At 40.5% G+C, this 24179-nt stretch overlaps 1 protein-coding gene across 11 annotated transcripts in view; it reads left to right on the top strand.

Moving 5' to 3' along the window:
* Fars2 (phenylalanyl-tRNA synthetase 2, mitochondrial) overlaps positions 1-24179 on the top strand; it is a 509857-nt gene that overhangs the window by 362083 nt on the left and 123595 nt on the right. Inside the window, exons 7-8 of one of the 11 annotated variants that reach the window (XM_074082963.1) lie at positions 1011-1045; positions 1625-16527. The exons of 9 other annotated variants lie outside the window; for them this stretch is intronic. In XM_074082963.1, the coding sequence (XP_073939064.1) occupies positions 1011-1045; positions 1625-1758 (169 nt within the window). In that variant the 3' untranslated portion in view covers positions 1759-16527. Of the gene's footprint in view, positions 1-1010; positions 16528-24179 lie in introns of those variants that run through there. One more of the 11 variants, XM_074082962.1, reaches the window with a different exon arrangement.

Raw genomic sequence — 24179 nt, 5'->3', positions numbered from 1 at the left:
AGAATAGAATAATTGAATACTGAGTGACAGTCCTCACCACTTATACTTACTGAGTGTTCACTGTATGTCATGTACAATAAAATCCTGTTTCTATCCCTATTGGATAGGCAATCATTATCCCTCTTTTACAAATGAAGGTATTGATATGCTCATTGCTTAATCATTTACCCAGAATGATATAGCTAAGGTAAGTGGCAAAATGGAGATGTAAACGCAGGCAGTCCACAGTTATAACTCCATGACCATGCCCGCCCCTCTACCAATAGGGGAAGCAAAGCAATGACACAGCAAGGCAGTGATTACAGCTGGGGAACAAAGGCCTGCATAGAAAAGGGAAAGCAATTCTATCTGCCATGTGGCTCAGCTGTGAACTCAACACAAAACAATATGAATGGTGATCTGACAAAAGTCCAACACATCTATACTGGGAAGATGGGACAGGTGCTCTGGATGGTAAGTGTCAAAGAGCTGAGTACCTTTCTTCTACAATGCAGAAAAAATATATACCATCGAAAGACACATAATAGCTCAGCCAGTGATGTAAGATGGGGGTCCTATAAGGTTACGCTGCCTAGTGATGTCATAGCTGTCTTGAGTTTTGTAACTTGTTCACACAACAAAATCACTGAATGACATGTTACACAGAAAGCATCCCATTGTTAAGCAAAGCATGACTGTAAATACCTAAAATGAAAAAAACCAAAACAAGAAGGAGCAATAAATGTATCTCCTATAAAGATGTAATACCTACTAAAAGAATCTACTAGAAGGATTACAAACAAGCTGCCTTTGGGGAACTGACCGGCAGGAGAGGGGATGGGCTACTGTCTTTTAGAATAAGTTCTTAGAATTATTTGACCCTTCTAATATGTATAAATACAACTTTGATAAAAAAATGAAAAGTAAATATTAGGAATAAATACCTTGCAGTAATGTTATAAAATAAAATAAATCTGTTTTATATTTCTGGGAACTCAGTGTTAGTTTTCCTCCTTCCTTTTTCTTTCAAGGACAAGTTCATATTCTGCACAGGAATTAAAGACAGGTGAGACTGCATTGACTGACCCTCACTTCTCAAAAAGTCCACTGAAAGAAAAGGAAGAGAAGTGGGGAAATACGTTTGCAAGAACCTTTGAAGAGTGCTCATTAGCATCCATGGGCCTTCATGGGTATCTGATTGAGACATAGCCAGAGGCCAGGTTTAGGGTGTTGCCAGTGTGTTTGGGCACCTCAGCAGTGATGGGAAGGGGCAGTGAAGGTGTCTGGTCACATTCTGAGGATCCAGCATTTGGTGGATCGACAAACTCCCCACATACAGTCCAGTATCTCAAAGGGACCTGTTTAACACCTCAACTACAGCAAGAAGCCAGTACCTTGAAAGGCAGAGTTTGGGGTTTATGTATGTAAAAGAGAAAGAAGAGACAAAGTGTGCGTATTTATAAAGCATACCATATGCCACTTGCTGAATGCAATATGCAATTTTATTTTTATCTCTTCTTACTTCAAAGACAAGGAAGGCCTATTAATTAGTAAATCTAGTCAAATGTATACCTATGCATCTATGTTAACATCAAAGGTTCATGTATTGAGAAATTGATTTAAAAATGTTTCTCATTTCTTTCAGAACCTCAACTATTAATGAACCTGGATCCTTTTATTGAAGTATCTTTTATTATTTCACAACATAGGTTGAGTATTTCTTATCCAAAATGCTTGGGACCAGAGGTGTTTTGGATTTTGAAATATTTGCAAGCATAATGAGATGTCTTAGGGATGGAACCAAATCTAAACAAAAAAATCACTTATGTTTCATTTACCTCTTGTACCCGAAGCCTGAAGGTAATTTTATACAATATTTTTAGTTTGCTTGTGTTTTGACTATAACTCATTCCATGAGATCAGGTGTAGAATTTTCCACTTGTGGCTAAATCTTGGTGCTCACAAAGTTTTTTATTTGGCAGCATTTTGGATTTTTTAATTAAGGATGGCTAACCTATAATTCTTCCTATTAACAGAGTAATTGCGAGTTTGATTTTTTAAAAAGAATATATTGATATACTATAATCTTCCACTCAATAATGCAAGTTATCTTCTTATATAAACTCTACTACTCCAAAAATATTAGAGAAAAAAATGCTTTACTGATTCAAATCCACTGATTTATTGAGCACCTATTACATGGAAAGCTTTGCCAAGTGGGATGAAATGACAGACTCCAATCCTTACCCTTGTACGATATATTTTGGAGAGGATAGTCATAATAACTAAGTGACAGCAACACAAGTCTGACAAGAATTCCATGTGAGAACTATAAGTGGGCCCCTCCTGGGGGCTCAGAGAGGGAGAGATCTCATTTTAGGGGTCAGAAATAGACAGAAATGAATTGAGTCCTAGGGATTTGCACTGTTGTATTCATAAAATAGATACATCTCCAGTCTCCTTTCATTTGTTTGCTTTCCTGTTCAATATTCGTGTGTGCCTATGATGTGTCAGGAATCTACGCTGGGGATGTATCAATGAACAAAACAGTAAGTTCTGTCTTCACTGCCCAGAAAACAATGTGGAAAAAGGACAAGCTACATCTCCTTTGCTCTGACTTTACCTCGCTTTCCATGACCATGCAGACATCTTCTGCTTAATCACATATGGCACTAACCTTCAGCAAGGCTGGGTAGTTCTTGGTGGTCTAAGGGTTCAACTGGTTAGGTGCTGGTGTAGGCACAGTATCACTGGTTTCTCTGCAGCATTCATGACATCACTGGTGATTGAGAAGCTCTTTCCCAGACCCTTTGGCATAGAATCCAAGGCCCTCAGGCCTTAGGGAGGAGAGCAGGTGCAGTCCTACTGAGAAAGTCAGGACTGGAAGCCCAGCTATGTTAGAAGCCAATGATGTACCTTGATGGGTCGTGACCTCTTTACCTTGACCACCTTACCTGCCACATCCACATGACTTCTGGCAGATCACTGGGTCAGCTGATTCTCCCCAATCACTCTGTTCTAGTGCTAGCCAATAACAATTTCAGAGAAATCCAAATTTTTGGTATGTTCCTGGAGTTAGTTAATGTTTAAAATATTTATCCTGAAAAGAAAATCAGACTGAACCATCCTGTGTGAGTAAGAGCTCAGGCTTTGTTAGTTGCCCTGAGAATGAAGATTCTGCCTTGCCCCTTAGGATTAGCTGAATGTTTTGTAAGGATCATCCTAACACTCAAGACCTGGAGCTCTGCAGGGGTGGACGTGCAGGCATTGTCAGACTGTGAGAGGCGTTTACATATTCCTATCCCACAGTGTGTCAGAAGCTTCCAACTTCCCTATGCCAGAAAGCAGTCAGTGGGTCCATTTTGGCATCTGTCCTTTTGGGAAGTGTCACTGTTTAGTTTTATGCTTTTTCTCTCACTGTGTCTTTCTAGCCAAATTTTGTCTTTGTTTAAACCCAGAAGACCATGAGCTCCCAAAATGCGATCTGAACTCTCTTTCCTTAATGCTTGAATAATAATCCTTTTCAACTTTATTCATTTTTTTCATTTATTTTTGTGTCCAGGATTCCACCTTTCACTACAGTGGATATCTTTGTTAGTTTCCCTTGGGCATTGTCACAAATCACCTCAAACTTAGTGGCTTAAAACAACACAGATTTGTTAATATTTTTTCGCTGTGGTGCTCAGATCGCTGGGCTGTGGTTAGCATGTGACAGGATTTCGTTCCTTTTGGAGGCTATGAGAGAAGCCTGGTTCTTCTATGGTAGTTAGATGCCACCTACCCACCTTGGCTTATGGCCCCTTCCTCGTGTCACTCCAACCCCTGTTCCTGGCATCACATCGTCTCCCCTGACTCTGACCTTCCTGCCTCCCTCTTATAAATAAGGACTCTTGTTATTATATCGTACCCACTCAAATAGCCCACATTTCCCCATTTTAAGATCCTTAAACTTAAAAAGATTGCAAAGTCCCTTTTGTCATGTAAGAAAATCTACTCATTGGTTTCAGGAATTCAGATATAGGTATCTTTAGGGACCATTCTTTTGTTTCCACAGGAACTAACTAACATTTTTATAATTCAGTTATTATTTCTCTTCCTCATCTTTGTCCCTAGGTATTTATGGGCCAGATTTCCAAAATGTTTAACTTACTTAGCCTGTCATAAATTAAGAAATTTTAGAAAATTTCTGTTACTACTTTAAAATGGGTTGGAAATGATTAAGTTGTCTTCGCAATGGTTGTGAATTATCTCTGAAAACTGGACTTGAATTTCAAGTGTATTGGATATAACCCTAGGAGTCATTAACATTCTAGGAAAACCAGTATCTCTATTTTTCTTGGAAATTATCCTTTTGCCTCCAAATAAAACAAAGTATGAGGAAGAGAATAGTCCTGTGGTTATGGACTTGTGCTTTCCACATCCCCTACTCAGGAGCTCTCATTTGTACCGTGACATCACTGCTCTTCCCTGTGGACACCTTGGGCCCTCTCTCACACACATCATCTCTGTACAACTCGCTTATCTCCCATCTGCCACACAATCACAGTCAGGTGGCCTCACCTGTGAGAGATGTTTGTAGATAAGAGTAAATAAGGTGCTTGAGCTTTCATACACAGTTCACTTTTCATTTTTTTACATTCTAATGCTTGCCCACATCCCAGAGCAATGACATTTTAAAACCAACCCTGGACCAGTAGCATGTTTCTCCTTAACCTTATTCTCAAATAGAGCTGTTTTAAAAATTCATGTGGGATGTCCCAATGAAAATGAAAAACCTGTGATGATCAACCATACCATGTGTATTATAGTTGTCCCAGCAGTGTTACATAATTGTCTTTTGATGGACACTGTAATATTAGATATTTTCCAGGTACTAAATTTGGCATACATAATGCATATATATGTACATTGTGTCTGTGTGGCCAGGTGTTATGGTACATCTATAATCCCAGTACATGGGAGTCAGAGGCAGGAGGATTGTGAGTTTCAAACCAGCCTGAGCTACACAGAGGGGACATGTCTCAAAAAAATGTGTTTGGTATATGTGCATATGTATATGTGTATGTATATGCATATAATGTGCATAATGTACAAAATGATAAAATGAAAAAGCCTTGAGAATTCTTTTCAGATGTTATCCCTTTCTCTTCTTTTTGTAGGGTGTGTATTAAAAAATAGGAAATACCCTTAATGATTATTCAGCTATGAGTTTCCTCACAGCTTTGAAGACTAATCCCTCTATCTTTTAAGAGGAAAGCCTTTATCTAAATGAGGGCCCTCAAGCTTAAATCCCTCTGGATAAACCAAAATTAAGGATTGCTTAATGCAATGAAGCCATCTCTTCCACTTTGTGGTGTTGATCATATTGCCCAATCAAGCCTAGACTAGGACGTGACATGGAAAATCCTATTCAGGAAATCATTTAATTGTTTGCCTTTCTGTCCAAGATTACTGACATCCACTTGATCCGGGACCTGGAGCTGACACCATTGTGATGTGGGAAGGTGATGACTCTGAAACTGGTCCTGGAGGCCCATTCTAGCTTCCTCTGTCCTTGCTAAGTAAGGCGCTGGCTTCAAGGGCCTTGGCTGATCAGTACTGTATTGAGGTTTACACATGTTTACTTACATGAGCCTGGATTGCATTAAAGTTCTTGAAAGGGAGGAAAGAACCTTATCCAAAAATTGATGGTCAAAACCATACTGAGCTGTGATTCAGTGTGGGCACAGAGGCAGACAGCTGAGGTTCAAGGCTTCGGTCCACTACTTTCCTGTCATGTTGCCATGGACAAGTTATTTACCTTCGGTTTCCACCTCTGTGAAATGAAGGACAATAATAAATAATGACTTCCTCTTAGTTGTTGTGAAGAATAAAAATAAGATCTATCAAAAGCACTTAGAACAGTGCCTGGCACAAAATAATGACTCAATATATATTGGTGGTTGTTACTGTTGTTAATTGTTTTTGTTACTTGGCAGAGATGGGAAGCATTAGCACATCTTTCAAAGGTTGTCATCCCTAGTAGTAAGCCCATAATAACATTTGGGTGACCATTGTACTGTTCCCATGTGTCCTTCTGGGGTCTCAGACCATCTTTAATATATACTAACTAGTATATACTCTAGTACATATCAGGTACCCTAACTACATTACCTACAGTACCTATCTACTTGTACCCTTGCTTCTTTAAGAAATGTATATTGCACAGCATTATGTTGCCACAGCCATAATGGCATTTGCATTATATATTCTGAAGGGAAGCTACCAAAAATTTTCCATTTGAAGATCTGTGTTTTGGTGGAGGTATAGCCCAAATGGTAGAATGCTTGCCTAGTATTTGCGAGGCCCTGAGTTCAAATCCCAGTACCAAAAAGCACTGAGTTTTTCCAAAATGAGGTAGATTGTTAGCAAAATATATGGCTGGATTTCTGTCACAGAAAGTTTTGAGGAAGTAAATTTTCTGAAAAATTAAGCATTTGCCCCCCCAGATAAAACCAAGTATTAGATAATTTAAAATTCACTTCAAATTGTTTAATCATCCTTTCTGTTGACTCTGATCATAAAAATATTTTATATATGCTTATGTCCAACTTCAGATGTTGAATTACTGTCTTCTTTGCTGCCAGCTACCCAACACTGATGTTTCTTCACTCCTGGGTTTCATAATTGCTGCCTATAGCACTTTGTAATATATTAAGAGACTTCTATGCAGTATCCATAATGGGTTAGTTGTTTCTTTACCATGATCCTTACTAACAATTCCTGAAGTGGTTAAAAATATGGAGGATTTTTTAGAGTCATACACAGTCCATTGTGATTAGTGCAGTTGTTTAGGCGTTAGCTGTCCCCAGCTTTTCCCTGCTTATTCAGGTGGTTAATTATGGATTCATCAAATGTGAGAGCTAAGAGAAAACCTTTGACACTGTCCAGTCCTACTGTCCCATTTTAAGTCAAGAGAGAGAAGACTTTTCCAACCACTACTAACCCAACTAGTCAATTCAAGAGCTGGAATTAGACTTTGATTCATTTGGTAGCTGACTGAGGAAGAGAAGAGAACTCATGTTTTCTCTACACTAGAACAAATACTTGGCCCTGCCATCCCTGGAGGAACTCACAGTTGAGTGAGATGACCATCAAGTGAGTAGATGATTAGAAAACTGTGTTCCAGTTCCCAGACCATTGCTCATGCCCCTCTGCTGGGATGATGTAAAGACTCAGAGGATACTGCGTCAGCTTGTCCATCCACAGAGTTATAAAGTAAACCACTCCAGTTTTTGATGCCTGTCTTTCCATTTATCCATTCATTTATGTTTCTATCTATGAGTCATTCATCAAAAACACTTATGAGTCCCTAAGCAATGCTGGATGCTGTAGTCACTTATGTATGCAGCTACATACTAGGTGGGCGTCTAGTAATTTGTAGTCTACTTGAAGGAGACAGGCACATAAAGAATGAGGTACAGAGATGTGTTAGAGGAACTGTGATATAAATATGGCAGGGCACATAGAAGACAGTTTAATTCCTGCTGAATCCTCTTGAGGTTTTCACAGGTATTTTGTGTTAGCCAATAGAGTGAACTCTAACATGCACCTAAAATCCTACTTTGCTACTTTCCTCTCCCCTCCCTTGTTTACTTCCTCCCTCTGACCTTGGAGATTGTGTCACTTCTGAAAGCAGTCCTGCTGGTGTGTTGTGTGCCCAAGAATGGAGCACAAAGAGAATGCCAGCCCAGTGCACAATCTGGTTGCTCCCTTCATCCATTTGTTTATTCAGCTGAGTGTCTACAGGGTGCCAGGTGCTGCAGATAGAATGGAAAGTGATGACAGACATGGTTGATGTTCCCTAAGTCCTGATAGTCTATACCAGAGGGAGAAACCAAATTTAATCAAGTAACACATACAAATATGAAATGACAGTTGGGAAAAATGCTGTCACCATGATACTTCGAGAACAGGGAACAGTGGATTCAAGGTTGAGTATGAGGTAGGAGAGAGCAGAGCATTCAACACTGAGGAACAGCCTAAGCAGGGCTCTCTGGCGAGAAGAAACTTGATTCATTAGAGGCCTGGAGGAAGAGTAAACCCAGCTCTAAGGCTGAAGAGATGGGTAAAATCAGACTATTTTGGGCCTCTCAGGCTAGGTAAGGATCTTTCATTTTATGCAGACAATAGGAATCCCCAATTTGAAACAAGATATGTGTATAGTCAGCATTCTGTCACTGTACCAAGATACCTGAGATAATCAACTTAAAGGAGAAAAGGGAGGTTTTTTGCTCACAATCTCAAAGATTTCGTTCCATGGTAACTTGGCCATGTTGTTTTTGAGACTGGTAAACTCAGAAGCACATGCAGGAGCATGTTGCAGAGGAAGCTACTCATTCATGAGAACCAAAGAGAGAGGAAGAGCCCAGAGACACACAATCCTCTTCAAGGGAACAACCCCATTTACCTACTTACTTCCACTAGGCCCTGCCTCCCAACAGCACCACACACTGGCAATCAAGCCTTTAGCACATGGGCCTTAGGAGCAACTTATTCAGGCAATAGCAGAATGTGACATGATCAGATTTGATTTTCAAAATGATGATTGACTACTCTGTAGAGATTTAGAGGGGAAAGTGGGGCTGCAGTACCAAGAGGAGTCACTTCAGAGATGGAGAAGATGATAGTGGCTCACACTAAGGTTGTGTTGCGGGGATGGAGCTAAGTTAATAAAGTTTAAGGTAAATAAAACCTAAAATTTCAGAACTTGCCACTTGGTTGAATTTGAGGGATGACACCAAGTATCTGGCTGGTAGAACTGCAATTCACTGATAAAAAGGACACAACTGAGTAAGATTTGTGTTTGAGCACATTGACCTTGAGGTTTAGTGGAGATCCTGAGGTAAACATGTCACACAGGTAGTTTGAAATCATGTGGAACTTACAGGAGACCTGACGTGTAGTATATAAACTTCTTGGCAATCTTCATTCGGAATGTGTCTGCAGCTGAAGACATGGAGAATAATGACAGGAAAGTGTATGAGAAGAGTGAGGCCTTTGGTGAGTCTTGAGGAACCTGAGCATTTAGTGGCAGATAATAAAACTAAATTGAACATGGGAAAGCCAGGAAAGTGAGAAAGAGTTAAGACTGTAAGTGATGGAAGCCAGGGGAAGGTAGACTTCAAGATGGTCAGAGTAGCTAGCATATCAAAAACTACCTAAAGACTGATGAAATGATGAACAGAGAGTCATTGTGCTTAGCAACATGAGTGTAACTGGTGACTGGTGGTAAATGATCATTCTTGAGGATAGAAGCAAGGTTAGAGTGGGTTGAGGAAAAAAGTAGAAGGAGAAGAAATGGAAATAATGAATAGAGTCAACTTGAGAGGAGAGAGAGACAAAGTCATAGTTGAAGTGGATAGCTGGATCCAGAGAAGTTTCATAAAAATATAATAAACTTCAGTGTGTTTAAGTAGGTGGAAGGAGCCAGGCATGGTGGCATATGCCTATAATTCCAGCACTTGGAAGGCTATGGCAGGAGGATCATGAGTTCAGAGCCAGCCTAGGTTATATAGCAAGACCTTGCCTCAAAAAAAGAAAAGTGGGAAAGTCCAGAAAATTAGAAGAGGTTGACTATATAGGGAAGGAGTACACTGTAATGCAGTGTTCCTGAGAAGGCAAGACAGCTTTCGATCCAAAGCTGAAGAAGGTGAATGGTGGCACTCGGAAGGAAGGACTGACAACTGGATTGGTGCTGATGCTGCAGGTCTCTCAGTTTGGTAGCTAGCAGGTAATGGAGCTCCCATCTGGTAGTTTCTATTTTCTCTGTGAAGTAATGAATGAAGGGAGGCTGGGGTGATTGGGGTCTCTTGAAGAATGTCTGAAATCATTTGTGAGAGAAAATGGAGAAGTGGGCTGAGCAGAGAAGCAGGCCATTGGAGGTGGGTGCGGGAAATAAGGGGTGGACCTACCTACAGCTTGACCTGTTTTGGCACAAATCCTTCCATGGTCCCCGGTGGTTCTGCTTCATGTCATCAACCTTCCTTCACTAGGAAAGTTCATATTGAACTAACCTAACTTCTTGAGGAGTCAGTGTATTCAACTGGACACAATGATGTCTTACCCTGAATGAAAAAGAAATGGAAACATCATTTTTGCTAGTTTGCTTAAATCTTCTTCTCAAACATATCTTTGACATAGATCTAGGCCACTGGTCAATTTTTTTTGACTTCTAACATTGTTTTACTTTACAAAGTTGGTTTTTCATTTGTCTTTTCATCTCTGCCAGCTCTTTTATTATGGATTTACTTTTTATTTGTTATGCTTTCCTCATCTTTGCAATGCATCACTGTTAAACAGCATTCTTATTGCTGTTCTGTATGTGTATTATTACTTTAGCTTTGCAAGGACTTCCCTGTGAAGAGCAAAGTTTAGTTTATGAAATCTGACAATCATTCTCATAATACCCCGTGCTGTGTTAAACCCACTCAAACAGCAGCGTGGCAGGGGTCACCATACTGCCCACTCCCAAAGCTCTACCTGGCCCTCACATTTGGAAAGCACCTCGCTCTCCCTGCCCTTGTCTAGACTGCAGCCTGCAAGGAGCATTGCTTACCCACACTGCACCTACTGCTGGCTTTCTCCATTGGAACTAACTCAGGAATAGCTAGTTCAGATGTGTGGAGATGTAATTCTTCAGTTACCAAAACTAATTATCTAAGAAAAGGGTGCTAAGTAGTCATTTCTCAGGCCCTTCAGTAAGAAGCTAGCACAGTACACACAATTGATGTGTGTAGGGATCAGAGGGAAGATTCTTGGGTCACACTGGCTAGATTTGGTTTCAATGTTGGGGTGCCACTGGCTGGCCCTTTCTGATGCTAAGAAGTTTATACTTCTTTTTACCCCAGTTTTCTTCTCTATAAAATAGATATAATACTTCTCATCTCATATGATGAAAATAAGGATTAAATGAGTTGATTTACATCAAGCTCTTGAACAGTGCCTGGTGCATAAAAAAGTACTTAAGTCCTAAATTTACATCAGCTTAGATACAGTGGTGGTGCTTCCAAAGACTGTTATCCTGTATTGCTGCCACTTGTTGACAGTTCCATGTAGGAAACTCTTTGTTTCAGTCACATACAATTCTAGTAGATTATTTCATACCTAGTTTTAATTAATAGGGTACACAATAATAAGACTATAGTATGTGAAAGTTTATATATCATCTGCCACGTACGTTATAACCAGTATCTATTCCTTTGCATTAAAAACAAATCCCCATGGCCTAATCACCTTTTAAAGATTCCAGATCTCAGTATTTTTAGTGCAGGTAGTCCTCTAAATCCTAGCCAGAGTAACTCTGTCTTGCAGCAAGCTGCCATTTTAACTCTTCCATGTGCCAGAGTACAGCAAAATAAATCCATTCTTCCTCTGGTCAGACAATGTTTACTGACACCATCACAATCCCTGATAAGAGAAAGATGGAGTGCACATAAACATACAAATTTCCCAGAGTCTGGTTTTGTTTGCCTGGGTTATTGGAGACTGTAGTCACCTCTGCCACTTTAACATGAGGTTGGGGCTCTACGTGCAGTTTTGCATTAATTCTATTGTAGGCTTACATAGAGCAGGCAACTTTGGGGTAATGCAAAATTGTTGACCACTCTGTGAGTAATTCCTATTAAACTCTTTTTACTTATCAAAAAAAAAAAATCCTCCTGGGCCTAGAACACCTCTTTGATGTAGGTAGTGTCTTCACCAGCTTGGCACAGATGCTGAAAACACTTCGTGTTTCAGCTGTTTTAAACCATTTAACAGAATCAGGTGACTGAACTTTCAAAACACACATTCTTCTTATAGTCTGTTTGGATGGACTCTTTTGCTGTGAAGATTCAGCATTACTCAAAGCCACCCTATGCTCCCTTGATTAGAGAGCCCAGCATGGGCACTGGAGAGGGCCTGCCTTTGGGCCCCAGCAGATGGCCTTCTGTAGAGTCTGATATCACTAATGACTCAGAGGATGTTTTCCCTGAGATCAAAAGAAAGCCACTGAAGAAGAGGTGGGGAGAACCCTAACGCTTAAAAGAGCAGAGAGGAGGCATGTGAGAAAACCTAAAAAAGACAGAAGTTGGTGTGGAAGAAGGGATGGTGCAGGCGTGAGGCAAATTTGTCATTCCTCCCAGCCCAGCCACTTAGAAGCTTCTTTCCAGAGGCAAGAGGGATGATGAGGTGAAGTTCTGGCAAAAGAACACGAAGATGTCTTTGAAGTGGTTTGAGACATAGAGCTGAGTTGGCCCCGGTCCTGCCCAGGAATCTCTAGGAATGATTTCTCCAAGGCTGTTTGCCCCCAGACTATATTGGCATGTTTCCTGGAGGTGCAGAGGATGGACTGTCCCGATGCTACTCAGTAGCCTGTCAGTGGGCCCTCCATAGATGACTATGTGCATAACCAATAGCTGCCATCCTCTTCACCACCCTCCATCCTCTTTAACCCTCCTTAGTGTCCACCACGGCCTCCTCAGTGCCCATCAGCCCCTGGCAAATCCCTCAACCCAGCCTCTCTCAGCTCTCTGCAACCCTCTTGAGCCCTCATCTGCCCTTCCAACCCTCCTCAGCCCTCTTCAGCCCTCCTCAGTCCCCCTCAGCTTCTCTCCGCTCTCCTCAACACCCTCTTTAGCCCCCTGCAGACCTCCTCAGCTCCCTTCAACTTTCTCTCAGTCCTCCTTATCCATTTTTGCTCCCCTTATCCCCTCTCTCCCCTCCTCTGCTCCTTTCAGCCCCCATCATCCTTCTCAACCCTCCCCAGCCCCCAGGCCTCCTCAGCACCCCCAGCTCCTCCAAGTCCCCCTGTGCCCCCTACTCTTGGCAGCTTGGCCGTGGAAACAATCTGAACACAAATTAAGTGGCAGCTTTGGGGTTCTGGGAAAAAAAGACAAACTTTTTCATTTTAGAAATGGAAAACTTAATGTCTCCTGTGTCAATTCACTTTAATTTCCCTGAAATGGTTTCATCTCTATGCTAATTTTATGCTGGAAATAGGAGCTCCCCTGTGCCTGAGAGCAGAAAAAGGGTCGGAAAGTCAAAAACGATCTGAGTGCCTGAGAGTCAGGTGGACCCTCCCCCAGTCCCATGGACAAAATGTCCTCCATACAGGTAATGCTGCACTGAGACTCTGGGTCCAAGGGTCAGAGCCTGGGAACAAAGGCCTTCCATCCCCACCATGAAGCTGCTGCGAGCCTGGAAAGTCTACACACATCCCATATGACTTGTACCGCTGGTTTCCTTGCTTTAGATCCCAAGGTTGACTCCCCTGATGTCCTCCACTCTGTTTTAAATGAATAATTGGTTCATAAAACGCATCTTCTCAATAGCACAAAGTAAGTCCTTTGACTAAGTGGATGATGTTTTATGTTTGGTCTCAGGTTTGTCTGTTTCTTAGTAGAACCTGCTGTGGAGGGTGGAACCCTCTTCTCAAGCCACTGTGTGCTGTCAGCACCAACTCATGCTTCCTCAGAGAAGGCCCTTAGGATCCTGAGGAGTTTTGTAACTGTTATCCCTGGGGATTCCCAGGGTCTACCATCCGGAAGCCCCAGAGAACTTGGACAAAGAAGGAGTTAGAAGGGTCTCCTCACCTCTTTAAGAGTCACAAAGATTCTTTGTCCTTATTAACTTGGTCCAGCCATCCTTAGTTTTCTGTGTCCTCATTACACCATAGTGCTGGATTTTGCATGTTTTGTTTAGTGTTAAAGAGACAGGTCTGTCTTCTTGTTGCTTCAGAGCCAGAACAAGGACCAGCAAGAGTGAAAGGATAGAAGATTGCTTTCATCTCCAGAGAAAGCTTTCTATGCAAGGGGTTTAAGTATGAGGGAGCAGGTCCCATCACTGAATGTGCTTAAACAAAACCAAGTGGTCACTCAGAGGCTGATTCCCACCCAAAACTCAGCTGGCCAGGATTCCCTTGGAGACTACAGCCCACCTCCCCACGACCCCACACACACACACACACACACACACTTTGGGTCTGTCATCTGGACCCTCATTTAACAAATGGCAGAGAGGGAGATGTAGCATGGTAGATACATGGGAGAACACTCTTTGACCATCTCTGGAGCTGCCGGGCTCTCAGCCCATTGCAGTGCTTGAGCTCATGGGGCACAGCTATGAGAATGCTGGCCAGTAGACATGTGGGGGCCACGATGCAGCTGTCTTCAAAATGAAAGAATTGAGATTCAGTGCTCACATCCTCCCGGGTGGTTTTGGAGGAGACTGTCGAGATACAGAGGTGTGGGTATATGTGGGTGACATGTATTCTGTCTGCTTATGAGAAGGCAGTAAGCTTGTGATTCCTTAACACTCTTTCCCCTCACATGGCAAGACTGAGCTACAATAACATTGCTTAGGGCAGCCACATTAGTGACCCAGAAGAGAAAAGTACATGGTAAAAAGTTTTTGCAAACCTAAGGGGCCAAAATGTGTTAGCCAAAGAATTCCAAGATGTCGGCTAGAGGTAGGAAGCAGAAAGCGACCCTCCCATAGTGAAATCTTGGAGAGACGCTGGAGACACACTTTGCAGGCATAATCACCGAGAAAAGGCATAACTTTGACTCCTCCACATCTCCAGCCTGCGCAGAGAATCTCCACTTCACGTTAAACGGAGAAACGAGGAGGGCCCCCGGGGCCACCAGTGGCCGGCGCCCATACGGCGTGGGAAGACGCGGACCAGGTGAGCTTCGCGGTACCAAAGACAAGCCTGGGCCAGAGCAGCATAGCCCCCTGGACAGACTGACCTCCACCCGGGAAAAAAAGAGAAACTGAGTACTAAACAATAAGAACAGTTAAGACACGCTGGAAAGAGGGTGGGGCGCCCTGAGCGCTGAAGATTGGGGGAAGGGAATCCTTCCTGGGACTGTAAATAAACGAGCCGGGCGGGCCGGAAGAGGCTCTGGCGGGAGCGGGGCGCGCGCCCAGCAACCAGGAGGAGCGGGGACGCTTGTGAGAGGAGGGAAGACCCACTTCCCACGTGAGCTGTAAATAAACACGCAGGCCTGACAACACGGGGCAGTGTCACCTTTCCCAGTGCTTGGAAAGGGGAAAGCCTGTGGCAGAGGCCGCCACACAGGAGAACTCTGAGCAAACAAAGCCTGTGGGACCAGGTGAGTGCTAGCTCACCCCAGAGATCTGCATAAATAACGCCGCCAGCTACAGGCTGAGAGCAGCAGGCAGGCAAGACACAGTTGCAGATACCACTCTCAGAACTGCCTCCAGACGCTTTTTTTTCTTTTTCTCCCTACCTTTGATGAGAGAACAACCGAATTACACCTGCAAGCCGAAAAACTTACTGAAACTGTATTGCATTTGAACTGGGGGCACTTGGTGGGGCTTTTTTTTTTTTTATCTTCTGTGTGTGTGTGAGTGTAGTTTTGTTCTACTTTATGCATCCCCTTTGATGAGACAACTACAGAACAACATCTGAGGCACCAACTCCAGGACTGGAGATTGAGACGGACATCCAAATTATTAAGACTGAAATTGCATGGCATATAAACTTGGAAGTTTTTTGTTTTTTTGTTTTTTTGTTTTTTTTTTAATTTTCTATTTTCCATTTTATTTTAATTCATTTTTATAAATAGATATTACTTTCATATACTTATTTTTTATTTTTTTTATCTTTGATTTTCAATCCTCTCTCTGTCACTCTATTGTCTGTTCAGCTTACTGTCGATTAGTACACTAACACTCCCTGTTTATACCTTTAAAACTCTCTTGTCTGATACCTTGTTCTGCTTTCTCCCTCTTGTCTGTATATTTGTTTTCCCCTTTTCTTTAACTTCTTGCTTTCCATCTCAGCTCACTCTTCCATTCTCAATATTACCATTGTTATTATTACAAGCTAGAAAATACTTAATTACACACAGTACAGGGACAGTAACAACACCAAGGACAATGACAGGAAGACAGAAAAAACAAGGAAACCAGTTTCCCCACAGCAAAAAATTAGTACAGGAACCAGAGGGGAATGAAGAGAACAGAAACTCAGAGCCAGACTCCAACAAAATGAAGATAAACTATGCCAAAGGACCCAATGAAGCCTACAAGAATAATTTAAAAGAAGACATACTACAAGTACTCAATGAGAATTTTATAGAGATGATACTGGATAGGGTCAACCAAAATGTACAGGAGACACTCAAGAAATTCCAAGACAATAAAAATAGAGAATTTGAAAAAGCAAAAGAAGAAATAAAGGAAACCATAGAAGCACTGTATAAACACCAAAGTGAAAGAGAGAACACAATGAATAAATGGATAAATGAACTCAGGACAAAAATAGACAACAATAAAGAAGAAACTGCCAGGATATGGAAAACCTCAGAAAAAAGAACGAAACAGAACTGCAAAACAAAACGGAAGGCCAATCCAGCAGAATAGAACAAACAGAAGACAGAATCTCAGAACTTGAAGATGAAATGGTAATTAAAGGAAAAACCGAAGAACTATTAATTAAACAACTCAAGACCTGTGAAAAGAAAATGCAAGAACTCACCGACTCCATCAAAAGACCAAACTTGAGAATCATGGGCATCGAAGAAGGAGAAGAGGTGCAAGCGAAGGGAATGCATAATATATTCAACAAAATAATAACGGAAAATTTCCCAAATCTAGAGAAAGATATTCCCATACAAATGCAAGAGGCCTCCAGGACACCAAACAGACCAGATCAAAATAGAACTACTCCACGACATATCATCATTAAAACAACAAGTTCAGAAACTAAGGAAAGAATATTGAAGGCTGCAAGAGAGAAAAAACAAGTAACATACAAAGGTAAACCCATCAAAATCACAGCAGACTTCTCAACAGAAACATTAAAAGCAAGAAGAGCGTGGGGTGAGATCTTCCGGGCACTGAATGAAAATAACTTCAACCCCAGGATACTCTACCCAGCAAAGCTATCATTCAAAATAGATGGAGCAATAAAAGTCTTCCATGATAAGCAGAAACTAAAACAATATGTGACCACAAAGCCACCATTACAAAAGATTCTGCAAGGGATCCTGCACACAGAAAGTGACACCCAACTTAACCATGAAAAGGCAGGCAGCACCAAACCACAGGATAAGAAAAAGCAAGACAGTAGAGAGTAACATCAAGTTAGGTACACACAATCAAACCTTCAAACAACTAAGATAACTAAATGGCAGGAATCACCACATACCTATCAGTACTAACACTTAATGTTAATGGACTTAATTCAACCATCAAAAGACACCGTTTGACAAAATGGATTAAAAAAGAAGATCCAACAATTTGGTGCTTACAGGAGACTCATCTCACCGACAGAAATAAGCATATGCTTAGGATGAAAGGATGGAAGAAGATTTACCAAGCCAATGGCCCCCGAAAACAGACAGGAGTAGCAATACTTATCTCTGACAAAGTAGACTTCAAACCTACATTGATCAAACGAGACAAAGAAGGACATTCCATACTAATAAAAGGGGAAATAGACCAAAAGGAAATAATAATCATCAATCTGTACGCACCCAATGTCAACGCACCCAATTTCATCAAACATACCCTGAAAGACCTAAAAGCATATATAAACACCAACACAGTGGTTGTGGGAGACTTTAACACTCCATTATCATCAATAGATAGGTCATCCAAACAAAAACTCAATAAAGAAATCCAAGATCTGAAATATGCAATAGATCAAGTGGACCTAGTAGATGTCTACAGAACATTTCATCCAACCTCTACACAATATACATTCTTCTCAGCAGCCCATGGAACCTTCTCCAAAATAGATCATATCCTAGGGCACAAAGCAAGCCTCAGCAAATATAAGAAAATAGAAATAATACCATGCATACTATCTGACCACAATGCAGTAAAAGTAGAACTCAACAACAAAAGTAAAGACAAAAAACATGCAAACAGCTGGAAACTAAATAACTCATTACTTAATGAAGAATGGGTCATCGATGCAATAAAAGAGGAAATTAAAAAGTTCCTAGAAGTCAATGAAAATGAAAGCACAACCTACCGGAACCTATGGGACACAGCTAAGGCAGTCTTGAGAGGAAAGTTTATAGCCATGAGTGCATATATTAAAAAGATTGAAAGATCCCAAATCAATGACCTAATGATACATCTCAAACTCCTAGAAAAACAAGAACAAGCAACTCCCAAAACAAATAGAAGGAGAGAAATAATAAAAATAAGAGCTGAAATCAACGAAATAGAAACCAAAAAAACCATACAAAGAATTAATGAAACAAAAAGTTGGTTCTTTGAAAAAATAAACAAGATCGATAGACCCCTGGCAAACCTGACTAAAATGAGGAGAGAAAAAACCCAAATTAGTAGAATCAGGAATGCAAAAGGGGAGATAACAACAAACACCATGGAAGTCCAGGAAATCATCAGAGACTACTTTGAGAACCTATATTCAAATAAATTTGAAAATCTAAAAGAAATGGACAGATTTCTAGATACATATGATCATCCAAAACTGAACCAAGAGGAAATTAATCACCTGAATAGACCTATAACACAAAATGAAATTGAAGCAGCAATCAAGAGTCTCCCCAAAAAGAAAAGTCCAGGACCTGATGGATTCTCTGCTGAATTCTATCAGACCTTTAAAGAAGAACTGATACCAACCCTCCTTAAACTGTTCCATGAAATAGAAAGGGAAGGAAAACTGCCAAACACATTTTATGAAGCCAGTATTACACTTATCCCAAAACCAGGCAAAGACACCTCCAAAAAGGAGAACTATAGGCCAATCTCCTTAATGAACATTGATGCAAAAATCCTCAACAAAATAATGGCAAATCGAATTCAGCAACACATCAAAAAGATTATTCACCACGACCAGGTAGGCTTCATCCCAGGGATGCAGGGGTGGTTCAACATACGAAAATCAATAAACGTAATAAACCACATTAACAGAAGCAAAGACAAAAACCACTTGATCATCTCAATAGATGCAGAAAAAGCCTTTGATAAGATCCAACATCATTTCATGATAAAAGCTCTAAGAAAACTAGGAATAGAAGGAAAGTTCCTCAACATTATAAAAGCTATATATGACAAACCTACAGCCAGCATTATACTTAACGGAGAAAAATTAAAACCATTCCCTCTAAAATCAGGAACCAGACAAGGATGCCCACTATCTCCACTCCTATTCAACATAGTACTGGAATTCCTAGCCAGAGCAATTAGGCAAGAAGAAGGAATAAAAGGAATACAAATAGGTAAAGAAACTGTCAAAATATCCCTATTTGCAGACGACATGATCCTATACCTTAAAGACCCAAAAAACTCTACTCAGAAGCTTCTAGACATCATCAATAGCTATAGCAAAGTAGCAGGATATAAAATCAACATAGAAAAATCATTAGCATTTCTATACACTAACAATGAGCAAACGGAAAAAGAATGTATGAAAATAATTCCATTTACAATAGCCTCAAACAAAATCAAATACCTAGGTGTAAACCTAACAAAAGATGTGAAAGACCTCTACAAGGAAAACTATACACTTCTGAAGAAAGAGATTGAGGAAGACTATAGAAAGTGGAGAGATCTCCCATGCTCATGGATTGGTAGAATCAACATAGTAAAAATGTTGATACTCCCCAAAGTAATCTACATGTTTAATGCAATTCCCATCAAAATTCCAATGACATTCATTAAAGAGATTGAAAAATCTACTGTTAAATTTATATGGAAACACAAGAGGCCACGAATAGCCAAGGCAATACTCAGTCAAAAGAACAATGCAGGAGGTATCACAATACCTGACTTCAAACTCTATTACAAAGCAATAACAATAAAAACAGCATGGTACTGGCACAAAAACAGACATGAAGACCAGTGGAACAGAATAGAGGATCCAGATATGAAGCCACACAACTATGAGCAACTTATCTTTGACAAAGGAGCTAAAAATATACGATGGAGAAATAGCAGCCTCTTCAACAAAAACTGCTGGGAAAACTGGTTAGCAGTCTGTAAAAAACTGAAACTAGATCCATGTATATCACCCTATACCAAGATTAACTCAAAATGGATCAAGGATCTTAATATCAGACCCCAAACTCTTAAGTTGATACAAGAAAGAGTAGGAAATACTCTGGAGTTAGTAGGTATAGGTAAGAACTTTCTCAATGAAACCCCAGCAGCACAGCAACTAAGAGATAGCATAGATAAATGGGACCTCATAAAACTAAAAAGCTTCTGTTCATCAAAAGAAATGGTCTCTAAACTGAAGAGAACACCCACAGAGTGGGAGAAAATATTTGCCAATTATACATCAGACAAAGGACTGATAACCAGAATATACAGGGAACTTAAAAAACTAAATTCTCCCAAAACTAATGAACCAATAAAGAAATGGGCAAGTGAACTAAACAGAACTTTCTCAAAAGAAGAAATTCAAATGGACAGAAAACACATGAAAAAATGCTCACCATCTCTAGCAATAAAGGAAATGCAAATTAAAACCACACTAAGATTCCACCTCACCCCTGTTAGAATAGCCATCATCAGCAACACCACCAACAACAGGTGTTGGCGAGGATGCGGGGGAAAAAGGAACCCTCTTACACTGTTGGTGGGAATGTAGACTAGTACAACCACTCTGGAAAAAAATTTGGAGGCTACTTAAAAATCTGGACATCGATCTACCATTTGATCCAGCAATACCACTCTTTGGGATATACCCAAAAGACTGTTACTCCAGAGGCACCTGCACATCCATGTTTATTGTGGCACTATTCACAATAGCCAAGTTATGGAAACAGCCAAGATGCCCCAGCACTGACGAATGGATTAAGAAAATGTGGTATCTATACACAATGGAATTTTATGCAGTCATGAAGAAGAACGAAATGTTATCATTCGCTGCTGAATGGATGGAATTGGAGAACATCATTCTGAGTGAGGTTAGCCTGGCTCAAAAGACCAAAAATCGTATGTTCTCCCTCATATGTGGACATTAGATCAAGGGCAAACACAACAAGGGGATTGGACTTTGAGCACATGATAAAAGCGAGAGCACACAAGGGAGGGGTGAGGATAGGTAAGACACCTAAAAAACTAGCTAGCATTTGTTGCCCTTAATGCAGAGAAACTAAAGCAGATACCTTAAAGCAACTGAGGCCAATAGGAAAAGGGGACCAGGAACTAGAGAAAAGGTTAGATCAAAAAGAATTAACCTAGAAGGTAACACCCACGCACAGGAAATCAATGTGAGTCAATGCCCTGTATAGCTATCCTTATCTCAACCAGCAAAACCCCTTGTTCCTTCCTATTATTGCTTATACTCTCTCTACAGCAAAATTAGAGATAAGGGCAAAATAGTTTCTGCTGGGTATTGAGGGGGGGAGCGGGAGGGGGTGGAGTGGGTGGTAAGGGAGGGGGTGGGGGCAGGGGGGAGAAATAAACCAAGCCTTGTATGCACATATGAATAATAAAAGAAAAATGAAAAAAAAAAACAAAACAAAATGTGTTAGCCATTTGGAAAGATAATAGAAATTGTGTTTCTTTCTTTTATGTGTTTCCTTTGAAGTTTAACTGTAGTATTATCTTTTTTAATTCTTTCACAAAATGATTCTGGCAGAACTCAAATGGGTAAGTGAAAAGCCAGTCACTATTCAGCCACTGGATGGCAACATGGCAGCAGATGAGTGCTTCCTGTTTCCTTTCTCTGGTAATTCTGCTCTTCCTTGAGTAGGAGGAACTGGTGATATGGCTAAATGTCTTGAGGGATTTGGAGAGGAGGTGGCTATAATCACAGAGGCATTGGCATTGAAGAAACCCGGGAGGTGCATCATGCCCCATGATAGGATCTGGAAGGAGCAAAGGAGGGTTCATGGCCACAGAAGGTCTAGCATGCTGTACTTGAAAGAGCTATGGTGTTTCATTTATTGCATTCAACTCACCATGCAGTACAATGTGGGGTTCTTCCTACATGAGATGTGCTATGCTAGATATGGTGGGTTGAACAAAAAAGAATCGAATAACTGCCTTAACTTAGAACACTTATCTCTTACTGAAAAGGAACTCAATGAAAAATCATCTATTTTTGTTTGTTTATTTACTTGCTTTACTATTTATACAAAGTAAGGTACATAACTGCTTAGCAAACACTTGCTGGTTAATGGCCACTGCAGGTCCTCAAATGTGCTTTGTGTTAAAGAGGCACCACCTAGATATACCCATGAATTCACATCAGGAGAGCAATCAGCCTGATTGTATCAGAACAATATTGAATCCTTTCCTCTACAGTATATGGAGCTTCAGGAAACTGGCCAGTTGCAAGGAGAGAGAGCAATTTAATTAATATTTAGTATATGATAGGCTTGCAATGTAGCAGACATATACAGTGCTAGAAAGACAAAGAAACAAAAATAATTAAAGTGTGATGAAGATTGTATCCAACACAATTTGGAAAAGAAAAGGAAGTGTCATTTGACATTAAAAATAGCCCCCTTAAAAAAACTATCAAATACCAAATGTAGAGCTAGCAGCTAAATTCATAGAGTCATAGAATGTCAGAGCAAGACAAGCCCATAGAACATTGATTTCCTGTGCGTGTGTTACCTTCTAGGTTAGTTCTTTTTGATCTAACCTTTTCTCTAGTACCTGTTCCCCTTTTCCTATTGGCCTCAGTTGCTTTTAAGGTATCTGCTGCTAATGACCTTTGAAAGGGAAAGGAGAAGAAGTGTGCAAAAGTGAGCCTGGTTTCAGAGAAGTGTCAGTACCACTCCCCTTCTGTTGATTCTTTGTTCATGCTCAAACATATATTTTCTTTTGTAAGCCTCTTTAAATCCATTGTAGAATGAGACAAGATATAAACAGAGATAAGTAAATTAAATGCAACATGTTAATGGTATATGCACCCAAGCATGATTATGCCTAAAATGCACAAGTACACAAAAGGCTTTCAGCGGTTGGGGCTGGCCATAGGTAGTTTGTCATTGGCCAAGGCCAAGTTATACTTGGATTTTTTCACCCCCCACAATTCAGTCCCAACCAATTAATTTATACACAGCAAGCAATATACCCTAGGATTCGTTGCTGATATTATACTTGAGGAAATCACTTATTCACAAGGCCACGTCCCCTTCTAAAGTTTTAGCTTCCAGAGAGCAGAGAGCATGACTTACTGGTCTTTATACTTATAGTACATGGCCGCCAACTGATACACAAATGTGTAAGGGATGACTGGGTAAACAAGAATTTTTAATGGGGAGATTATTCAGAATAAATGAAATGTAGAATCATAATATTTTATAAGAAATGGCATGTTGGACAAGTTGTTATTACTTTTCAGAAACAGAAACTGTTCCCCTAGCCAAATGAAGAAACTGTTCCCCTAGCTATGAAGATCCTGCTTTCATGGATTGATAAATATGATTCCTCATTAGCACTCACAGTACTAAAGCCTGATTCCTTTCTTTTCTTAATGAATACACTTTGTGTTTCCATTTGGCCTTTTCTTTCAAAACCTTATTATCTGATTTACAAATCCATTTTTTCAGTAGACCCTTTTCTACTCATGGTATAAAGCTTCAACTGGGAACCTTCATAATTGTTACTTAAGACGTAGTCAGGCAGCTTTACTGAATTCATACCTGGAATGTACCTGGAACATTTGATTTTTCATGTCCTTATTATGCCTTCCCAAGACTACATATTTGGAAGACTGTAGTCTGTGCCTGACTATATAAAATATTGGAGTGTTCCTACACCATAATAAATAATGAGTGTCAGCGAACTCATTATGGTAAATCCTTAGGTAATTACTCTCTGCCTTAGGTAGAGGACTTAGGGTAGCATAAGCTAAAATTATTCCATCTCAAGACAAACCCTGAGGTGACTGTTAGAGTTAAATATAATTCATTTGCAGCGTGTTTATTATAGTTAAGTTTAACTAATTTAGAGCCTGTTGCTGGCTAACAGCTGAGGAGGAGGAAGTTTCAGCATCCATGAGTTCCTCAGAAAGAAAAATGAGGCTCCATGGTCGAGTTTACAGAACATGACGCAAGAGTTACTCCCACTCTATCTCCGTCCTTCCTGCCCCCAGAGTTGGATGTGTTTTCTGAACATGGTTGGCTAATGAGTTGTTGAGATATCAGCTTAATGAGTTATGGCAAGAGGAAATTTCAGCATCGGACAGGGGCTCTGCTCAGCTCTCTCCT

The sequence above is a fragment of the Castor canadensis genome, chromosome 8 (assembly GCF_047511655.1).
Source record: "Castor canadensis chromosome 8, mCasCan1.hap1v2, whole genome shotgun sequence".
Lineage (NCBI taxonomy): Eukaryota > Metazoa > Chordata > Mammalia > Rodentia > Castoridae > Castor > Castor canadensis.
Note: the sequence above shows the minus strand (reverse complement) of the source record. Positions and strands in the feature narration are given on the sequence as shown.